Source organism: Engraulis encrasicolus, unplaced genomic scaffold (assembly GCF_034702125.1).
Source record: "Engraulis encrasicolus isolate BLACKSEA-1 unplaced genomic scaffold, IST_EnEncr_1.0 scaffold_670_np1212, whole genome shotgun sequence".
NCBI lineage: Eukaryota > Metazoa > Chordata > Actinopteri > Clupeiformes > Engraulidae > Engraulis > Engraulis encrasicolus.
Window position 1 is genome coordinate 13,958 of NW_026945995.1, and position 9,611 is coordinate 23,568.

Genomic DNA, 9,611 nt, shown 5'->3' on the forward strand with positions numbered 1-9,611 from the left:
AACAGGATATATATTTTTCAAATATTTAACGTTCATCCTGTACTGTGTCTCAGTGTCTTAAAGGCCAACTTCACATAAAACCCGGTTTTACCTGTTTCTATTGTCAAACGGACTGTCACCCATAGCTACACAAACATCCAAGGTCCCATAGTGGGGCGTCACCTCCCCTTGGCGCGTTTCCTAATTTAAATAAATTATGCAGTTTCTGGAGCGAATAAGAAAAGCCCTTCTCTCGTACGTCACATCGAAACGGGGCGTTCCTAATGCAAATGAGGGGCCAACCCACCCCCAACCTGCCCTCCCCGCCCTCACCAGAGCCCTTGATAAGAACCTCCCCCCAGAGGAAGTTGTTGAGAATTTGAGATTGAAGACCCGCGGTTCTGAGAAGCTAAGTAAGCTAACTGTTTATTAGCATGGCAGAACATACTCGTTCGTGTGCAATTTGTGGCACTAAAGCATCGACATCGATGCATTTCTTGCCCAAAAAGGAGGATGATCGGAAGAAATGGCTGGAGTTCATCTATGGGACATCACAACCAGCTAAATATAACAAGACGCTAGTGTTGTGTTCCACACATTTCCAGGACAGCGACTTCACCAACATGGGGGAATATAGCCGTGGCTTCGCTACAAGGCTGATTCTACGACCTGGGTCAATACCATCACGTAGAACAGGCACCAGCCCACAAGCGGTAAGTCGTGGATTATGAAGTTTTGCATCCAGTGTTTTGTTACAATAGGCTAACAACATGCTTGTTTCGTTCTGTGGCAGCCTGATATGGGTAGAATTAGAGCTACATAGCCACAGCCACTGACTGGCGTGTGTCTAGCTCCAGTTCTGTATCAGCACGATAGTGACCAAGCTAAGTAAAACAAAAAAGAATGTTTTATGCAACTGAGCCCTTTTTTGAGCTACTGAACTCAGATTAATCCGCGCAGTACACCGGAGTGTGTTCAAACGAGTAAACAAAACAATTGTGTTTATTTTTCGCCCCTTTGCCCTGGCTTTGAAAGTGCTTCTTGCTTACTAACACGCCCAATTTGCGTTTACCTGTTGTATAACGTTATACTCCTCATTCATTTATACTATGTTTCGAAGTCACGAAATGGTGGCAAAGCTTTGGTTAGTGTAGGTATTTTTGAACTATCGGGTGATTGGCTTTAGCTGCCGCGCACCGAGAGTACAATCACTGTCTCCAGATCGCCATTACGGATGGTCGCGCAGGCACTCGAAGATGGACGCAGCTGTGCTCATTTCAAGGGTCATTTCCAAATAACACACGCAGACATCCTGCTAAGTGTCCATAAAGTTCATTGAAAGCGACTCCCCGTTGCCCGCGAGTCAGATGAAATATCCCTGGTTTTAGACTATGTAGCCTACGTTTTTCCAATTGGCAATGCGGGACAGAGAAAGATAAATACTTGTGCGCCCTGCAAAAGTCCCAGTAGAAATCGCAGTCAGATGTTCTATGCAGACTGGACGATATAAAGCACACTAATATACACGCCTTTTAACACGAATGCCGTTCTGATTGTCTGAGGTGTCAATGGTCGATAATCTCCCTGAAATGAGTTTTTGGAACTTTGGATGTCTGCACACGTGTACCTAGTTTCTAAACCTGTGTTTCTAAAACTGTTCCAAAATATTCACCACAGCTCACCTATGTGTAATTGCAGTCATTGACACATTTGTTATGCTAATGCTTTGGGGACCCGTTTTCTTTCTGTCTACAGAGCACATCTCAAGTACTGAGGCCACCTTTTACCCATGTTGCCACTCAGACAGACCGACCTCGCCGTTCGACGCGCACTACTCAGGTGTCAATGCGTACATTAGGCCCTCACATGAGAAGCAAAGGTTTGTTGTTTATACATTACATTTTTGTTTCAGTTTCTGTATATTTCATTTCTTTCTTGTGAGGCAGATCATTATGAATTGAAGCAAAATGCTATTCCAGAATGTGTAGCTACTTGCAGTTACTATAGGCCCTACTATACTGCTCCTTTCTGTATGTTATGGCCAGTGTTAGGCAAGTTACTCAAAAGCTGTAATGCATTACGGATTACATGTTACTGTCTTTTCCAAATCCCTTACACTACACCATTGCTATATTTACACTACTTTTGCATTAATTTAGTTACTCTCATAAAAAGAATAGGCCAAGATATAGATCTGGTCATTTATTGCAGTGTGAAGCAATCTCATGAGGCATGCATTTTTCACCTCCAACCCCGGAGGTGTTTTTGGCAGCATGCAGACTAAGAACTTCCAGGTTCAGGAATAGCTTCTTTCTGGCCCACCACACTGTATACCCCTAAAAAACAGGTCATTGGAATGCATTTGTAATTTCAGTTATTTAATATTGTAACTAAGTAACTATTACAGATCCCCCCCCTGTAGTGCCTTGCATTACTGCAATACAGCAAAAAATTGCAGTAATTAATTACTTTTGTAATGCATTACTGCCCAACACCCAGGTTATGGCATTGCAGTATGTGAAAGTGTGTAGTGTCTTCTGTCAGTAACACACATTTTGTTGACTGTAGAAGTCCAATTTGATTGCGACATCGACACAAAGAAGTGTGAAAGCAAAGGAGTAGGCACTTCTGATGCACCATGGGGCCCACCATCCTCTACACCCATCAGACCCGTTCAACATCGCCCATCTAAAAGACCTCGGGTGGAGGAAGAGGAGGAGGAGGAGGCCACCACCAGCGCTGCTGCAGCTGCTGCTGACGTCACTGACACCCTCTCATTACCTGATCCTGATCCTCACGATCCAACATATGACCCTGCTGCACAGTCGATGACCACGCTAACAGAATCGTCACAGCTTTCGTAAGTGCTTCTGCATGTTCTCATCAGACATTAATACACACATTTGTATTGAAGAGTTTATTGTCAAACTAATGTTCTCTCCCCTTCTCTTTCTCCGTCTTATCTGTAATAGTGACAGCTTCTCAACATCAACAACTGGTCACACCGACAAAAAATACATAGTTTTTGAAAAGAATATCATGGAACTCTTCCAGCGCTGTCCAAGGTGCAGCAAGTCACCAGAGTTGAAAACATACAGGCGAGGAACATTTTTATCCATCGACCAGATCTGCCACCACTGTGAGTTCTTCAGACAATGGAAGAGCCAGCCACTAATTAAGAGCACACCAGTAGGCAACATCCAACTGTCAGCAGCCGTATATTTCAGTGGATCATCATTCTATCAAGTGCAAAAGGTAAAGTATACTTTTTTTAATTTCAACACCTTATGGATTTTCTGGTGTAGTTTTTGAATAACTTTTTCATAAGTAACTCATTGCTTGCGTAATGAAATAATAAAGCTTGTATTACCCCATGTGGCAGGGTTTACCAAAACTAGCTGCCTCAGTCTTTTATTTATTACATATATATTTTCATTTATAGATGTTTCAAGCCATGCGCCTCCAAAACATCAGTTACTCAGCATTCCGGAGGCATGCAAACCGTTTCCTTGAGCCGGCAGTGATTCACTCATGGCACCAGCTTCAAGACACTGAAGTGGAGTCTCTGAGGCACAAAAAAGTCAAGCTTGGCGGGGACATGAGGGCAGATTCACCTGGTTAGTTCTTTCCATCTGTCTATCTGCACACATCATGTATAACTGTTGCAATACGGACCCAAATGTGTGATGAAATTTGAATAACAGCCCTGTTTTGTATTTGAAGGACACTGTGCCAAGTATGGAACTTACAGTCTTATGAATCTGGAGACCAACAGCATCATTGACCTTCAACTAGTACAGGTTAGTGGGCACTTGTGTATAGAATGATGGACATTGTAAAAAATGGAGCTAAGTAAGCCCCCGGTAAAGGACTGTATAATAGGGCTGGTCCAGGAATACAGTAAGCTACACAGGTTGTCCGGCCAGAACGCACAGCAGGGTGCCGAGCCAGGGGGTGTTCCCAGTAGGCCAGGACCTACCTCTGGAGCCGGAAGGTCTGGTTGCTGGGCCAATCACTGCCTACCCAAACGCTTGGTGCATGATGGAAAAGTACCAGGTCTGTAGGTCAGTGAAAGGGTCTGTAAGTCAGTAGCAGGGGGAGCAGTAGAAGGGGGGAGGGGTGCAGCATCTCTCTCACAAACAACGGGGGATGGGCTGAGTGTTGAGGTGTGAGAGTGACCAGAGAGAGGAGAAAGGGCCTAAACTGTCAGTCACTGTGGCCAGGAGGCACAATTCTGAACAGACATTTTTTACACAATTCATTGCCCATTATCTGCTTTGTTTTCACTCTCACTGACAATTCTTTCTCTATAACTCAACACTACGTCCTAGGCAAGATATATAAGCTTTGTTTTAAGTCCATATATACTTCCTTTCTATGTGTTCGCAGAGCAATGAAGTCGGTGGGAGCCACAATATGGAGAAAGAGGGACTCACAAGAGGACTGCAGCTGTTGGAGTCGAAGGGTGTGGCTGTGGACTACATTGTCACAGACCGTCACCCCCAGATCCAGAAGTTCCTCAGAGACCGCAAGATAACACATTATTATGATGTGTGGTATTTGGAGAAAGGTCAGTACCTTATGGGTTACAAAGTGCATTTTTAATTCCACGTAGGATTCTCATATGTATGACCATGACGAGCAGGGGTGGATTAGTGAACAGGCCTATGAGGCCCCAAACGGGCAGGCCAACTTGGCCCCGCGGACAACACCCCAAACCGGCCTTCAAAACCACATTTGTCATACTGGTCCTGGTATAGTCCCTAGGCCAAGCCAGTTCCGGAGGGCCAAGCCCCTAAGAGGCTATGCCAACTTGGCCCCATGGCCTCGACCCTGACCAGCCTTCAAAACCACCGTAGCAATAGTTATCTTTCCAATTATTTGAGTTCATGAGATGCTACCATTGATTGTGGTTGCTACAAAAAATGACTTCTGTGTAGGCATACTTACCGTTAGGTGGATTCGGCATTTAAAGTTGCGCTTTTGGGCTTATAGTAATCTCAGCATAGCATCACGTGTGTGGCCATGTGACACTCATTTTGTCATCTCAACATCCCAAATATGAGGGAGTGAGTCGGGTTGCCATTCCTTGCCCTGAAATTTATAAGAATGCAGGTAATTGCATCTAAAAACATTTTCACCCACACCCCCCTACACAAATTGTCTACCCATCCACAGCACCCTCTGGCAAAAATGTGTTGCTGTCCCTCTGCGCACACACTACATACGTTTAAAGTTCTATAGCACCCGAACTCTATAGCATGGGGGACTGGGGTGTATCATGGGCTGGATCTCAAATGGCGCACTTGTGCACTTCGGGCACTATGTTTCAGTGCGTAACTAATACGGCATACGCACTGAAACATGAACACTAAAGTGCACAAGTGCACCATTTGAGATTCAGCCATAGTCTCCCATTACCTGCTAGCTGTGAGCACTGTGTGTAGTTTTCTTAGCATGTCTGATTAGCAGGGTCAAGATATGTTTTTTTGTGGGGGTATGGGGGCCAAGACTGTGTCTGGCCCAGGGGGCCATAATTTCTTAATCTGCCCCCGATGACAAGTGTGAAGTACACTAATACCTTTTGTGACTCTCAGGTCTGTCCAAGAAGGTGGCAAAAGCAGCTAAAGAGAAAGACTGTGAGGTGGTGAAGAAGTGGCAACGAGGGATCAGCAACCACGTGTACTGGTGTGCAACATCCTCCTCCTCTGGGCCAGAAAAACTTGCCAAGTGGAAATCTGTGATGAACCATATGCAAAACAAACACGAGCACGACAACCCCATCTTCCCGAAATGCCTCCACCCTGACCGCAATAGCACAGACCGCAAGAAGTGGTTTAAACCAGGTACTTATTGTTATACTTTTATTATGAACTCGCCGCATGTTGTGACAATGCCTTTTGAAGAGATATTTACATTACGCTTTATCTTTTCAGGTACCAAAGCCATACAGAGGATGGAGAAGATTCTTGTTAACAAGAGGGTTCTCAATGATGTGGAGAAACTAAGCTCCCGGTACCAAACGTCAACTCTGGAAGCATTTCACAGCCTGATGTTGCGGTTCACACCCAAGAATGTGGTCTTTCCTTTCATCGGAATGCTGTGCAGGTACTATATGTTTGTAAATGCCAGCCTTTTCAACATGTTTGCAGTAGTGCCAGTGACACGAATAGCAATGTCTAAATCTTCCAAAAAGAAATGTGTTTTCCTACTCGCAAAGCATTGTTTTGCTATGGTTATGCCCAATTGAGGTCACAGGGCCACTAACCATATGCTTCTTAAATTTGATTTACAGACACTATCTGGCAGCACTTCACTTCAATGAAAATGCAGGGCGGACCCAGGCAAGAACCACAAAAGGAACCTTGAGATACAGCATCCACTACCCCAAGGCCAAAAAGGGAGGATACTCTGTGAAGCCAGTGAAGACAAAAGCAACATACCGTAAGATTTCACAATTGTTTTAATCTTTTCACTGAAAAGTTACATTTGTAACAAAATATTTTTTAAAGGATATACATATTTACACTGAACAATATTTCCCAGGTTACGTGCACAAGATGATGAGTCTGTTGTTCGAGGAGGTCATCCCAAACCCTAAGCCGTACTTGGAGGAGCTGGAAAAGATTCCTGTTCCGAATCCCCTGTCCTCAGCATTCCACCACCCTCCACTGGCAGAAGCTGTAGAATCCTACAGATCCCGCTTCAATCAAGGGCAGCCCTGAAGCCTACATACTGGCCCTCCGTGTCCGGAAACTCCTGTCTGATGCGCCGAACGACACATGCCGGGATGACAACGCGGACTTTTCTCCCCAGCCAGCCCCAGCACCAACTGACGAAGCATCTGTAGGCCAGATGCCGGCATCGTCTGGAAGACAAAGATTGTTGTATACACTGTTTGTCAATGTTGTGCCTTTGCATTTTTTTTTAATTATATGTAACATTTGTAAATAAATTGCTCGATTTCTTACAGGAGCCCCCGGTGTTATTTCTTTTTCATAAATCACTGTGCACAGATATGTATGACTTTCAGTCTGGAACAATGAGTAATGATAAACAAAAATTGTAGTGATGTGTAGTTTATGGTGTGTTTTACAATAGAAGTGACTGCTTTTACTGCCACTTAAATAGTGCAGTGAGTATAGTACAACTACAGCATGCCTGTGCTCACCGTTTTAACTTTGAAGATTTACAGAACGAGTACCTTTGGTAGCCTCTCACTCGCAGGCTTCCGTGGTCTGTCCGGAAGTCATTGAGGGCTTTCTGCAGTGCATATATATTTAGGCACACAGGTTCTAGTCCAGGGTGTTGGCTCATGCAGGCAACATAACAGGGGTGATGGTATCAGTCAGTCTTGTCATTACCTAAAAAGTTGAACATGAATGTGTATCATTTATCAACGACAAAGGCTACCCATCATCACACAAGTGCAGAGGTGTCCAAAGTTAAAAAAAAATATATAGATATGTTTTTGGTACCTATAACACTAGCACATGGCATAACATAGTTGTTACATCATTTACTCCACTTCACCCAATGAGAGACAGTGATGTTACTGAAAAACACTGAAACCCTTTTGAGCCAACCGTTTGCTGATCATAACGGAAGTACATGGATCTGCTTGCTTACTAAGACAAGTTACCTCTTGTGTTGGAAATAAACAGTTTATTTCTTTTTCATTTATACTTCAAACATGTATTCTGCATAAGCATCTGAGTATGATGCATATTGCTCACCAGTGTTGGGCAAGTTACTCAAAAACGAATGCATTACTGATTACATGCTACTTGGGCAGCATGCAGACTAAAACTACCAGGTTCAGGAATAGCTTCTTTCTGACCCACCACAATCCAGGTCATTGTAATGCATTGCAACTTGAGTTAATAGCATTGTAACTAAGTAGTAAATGTTACAGCTTTTTGTCCTGTATTGCCTTACATTACCGCATTACAGCAAAAAGTGATGCATTGTACTAGTTCGTAACTTTTGAAATGCATTACTGCCCAACACGGTTGTACACAAGATTTTGAGCAAGAGATGAAAAGTCTATCGTACCTGGGGAATCTCACGGCAGCAAACGTTCTCTTCCTCCAGTGGCATTCTTTCACAATTGTCGCATGAACACCTAACAAACATGAATGGTATTAGACAATTTCTGTCTTCATATTGGTGTAATATTACCGAATGATCATTCTGTGTTGGTGAACTGTTATCTGAAGACAAGCACACTACTTCAGAGGAGGAATTAAGCAGGAAGACCCTTTCTGGTTGTAGTAACATCAACATACTAAAAGATTACAAAGACCAAACGCTTACAGAATCAGACCTTGGTCACAACATTGTTTATTATTATTAGAAAGCATAGTTGAAAGCGATTGTTAAAACGCTAAGCATACTTGTTGTAATAACACGACAAGAATATAGTAATAAACATTGAGATTACCATTCCGAAACGTTCATAGTCAAACGATGAGGAATCGGTTCCTCCTCCACCTCTCCATCGTCCTCTGACTCTGGATCATATATATACGGCTGTATCTCTGAAGACATGTTGAGATTTTAGTTCCAAAAACAATGTTTTCCAGCAGACGGACCCAAGTACCGGTAGGCTAAGCTAGCTAACAGCTTGTAGCTCCCCAAAGTTGTACATAGCGCGAGCGGGGGAGGCGGGTTCATTCATTCATGGGAGGGAGCCAATCAGAGAGACCTCATTATCACGTCACGCATATTCATGAGAGGGAGCCAATCAGAGACACCTACTTATCGCGTCACGCATATTCATGAGGGTAAGCCCTGAAAGCCGGAAAACCCTGTCGTTTCTGAACAAGCCATTTTTCCGGCCCTAAACACCAGCTTGAAACAAAATAACCACAGCGTTTTTTTAAACGGGACCAACGCGTAACACACTCAATAACATTGGGGAACACGGTAGTATTAATGAAATAACGTCGAGAGGCGATCTTTAAAAAAAAAGAAAATACCCAGAGTTCCAAGGGGCAAAAGAAGGGCCCTCCACCATATGCATAGCACAAGAACAGCCATATGCACAAAAAAAGAAAAAGAAAGACAAAACAAGGCATTTCAAAGAACTGATTCGCAAGAAGTCGGATAGTTTCAAAAACCCTGAGATTCACCTGTTTAATGTACTGTATGTATGCTTAGTATGTGTATGGCAGAGAGAGAGAGTGTGTGAGAGAGAGAGTGTGAGAGAGAGAGAGAGAAAGAGAGAGAGAAAGAGAGAGAGATAGAAAATACAGAGTGAAAGAGAGGGATACAGGGAATGAGACAGTGTGAGTGATAGTGTGTGTGTGTGTGTGCATTTGTGTGATACACTACCTTTGCGTGGGTTGGGTTATGATGATTGCGTGGGTTGGGTTGTGTGTGAGTGTGCATATGCATGTGTGTGTGTGTGTGTGTGTGTGTGTGTGTGTGTGTGGTGTGGTGTGTGTGTGGTGGGTGTGTGTGTGTGTGTGACTGTGGTGTGTGTGTGTGTGTGTGTGTGTGTGGGTGTTTTGTGTGCATGGTTGTGTGAGTGTGCACACGCCTCTCCATTCTTCTCCTATCTGTATTGGCCTAATTCATCTGTCCATATGGACCAATAATAACTCCACCAGCTCAATATAAAGTAAACT

General features: G+C 43.7%; 1 protein-coding gene and 1 long non-coding RNA gene across 2 annotated transcripts; one reads left to right on the plus strand and one right to left on the minus strand.

Annotated features, from left to right (window-relative positions):
* Positions 1-346: 346 nt before the first annotated feature.
* LOC134444695 (uncharacterized) lies at positions 347-6,805 on the plus strand. The gene is made up of 11 exons (XM_063193922.1): positions 347-692; positions 1,735-1,858; positions 2,548-2,839; positions 2,952-3,234; positions 3,422-3,596; positions 3,703-3,779; positions 4,369-4,549; positions 5,577-5,825; positions 5,916-6,087; positions 6,275-6,423; positions 6,526-6,805. The coding sequence occupies exons 1-11, from the start codon at positions 414-416 to the stop codon at positions 6,702-6,704; spliced, it is 2,160 nt and encodes a 719-aa protein (XP_063049992.1). The 5' UTR covers positions 347-413; the 3' UTR covers positions 6,705-6,805.
* A 521-nt stretch (positions 6,806-7,326) lies between these two features.
* On the minus strand, positions 7,327-8,942 carry LOC134444696 (uncharacterized). The gene is made up of 3 exons (XR_010034069.1): positions 8,423-8,942; positions 8,035-8,104; positions 7,327-7,343 (listed from the first exon to the last, which is right to left on the minus strand). It is a non-coding gene; the product is annotated as an uncharacterized LOC134444696 (long non-coding RNA).
* Between the last annotated feature and the right edge of the window lie 669 nt (positions 8,943-9,611).

Excerpts from the sequence above, each read along its gene's own strand:
- LOC134444695 (XM_063193922.1), top strand. The coding sequence starts at position 414 with ATGGCAGAACATACTCGTTCGTGTGCAATTTGTGGCACTAAAGCATCG. Across the intron at positions 3,597-3,702 it reads CATGAGGGCAGATTCACCTG|GACACTGTGCCAAGTATGGA; the intron begins GTTAGTTCTTTC and ends TTGTATTTGAAG. Across the intron at positions 5,826-5,915 it reads CAAGAAGTGGTTTAAACCAG|GTACCAAAGCCATACAGAGG; the intron begins GTACTTATTGTT and ends TTATCTTTTCAG.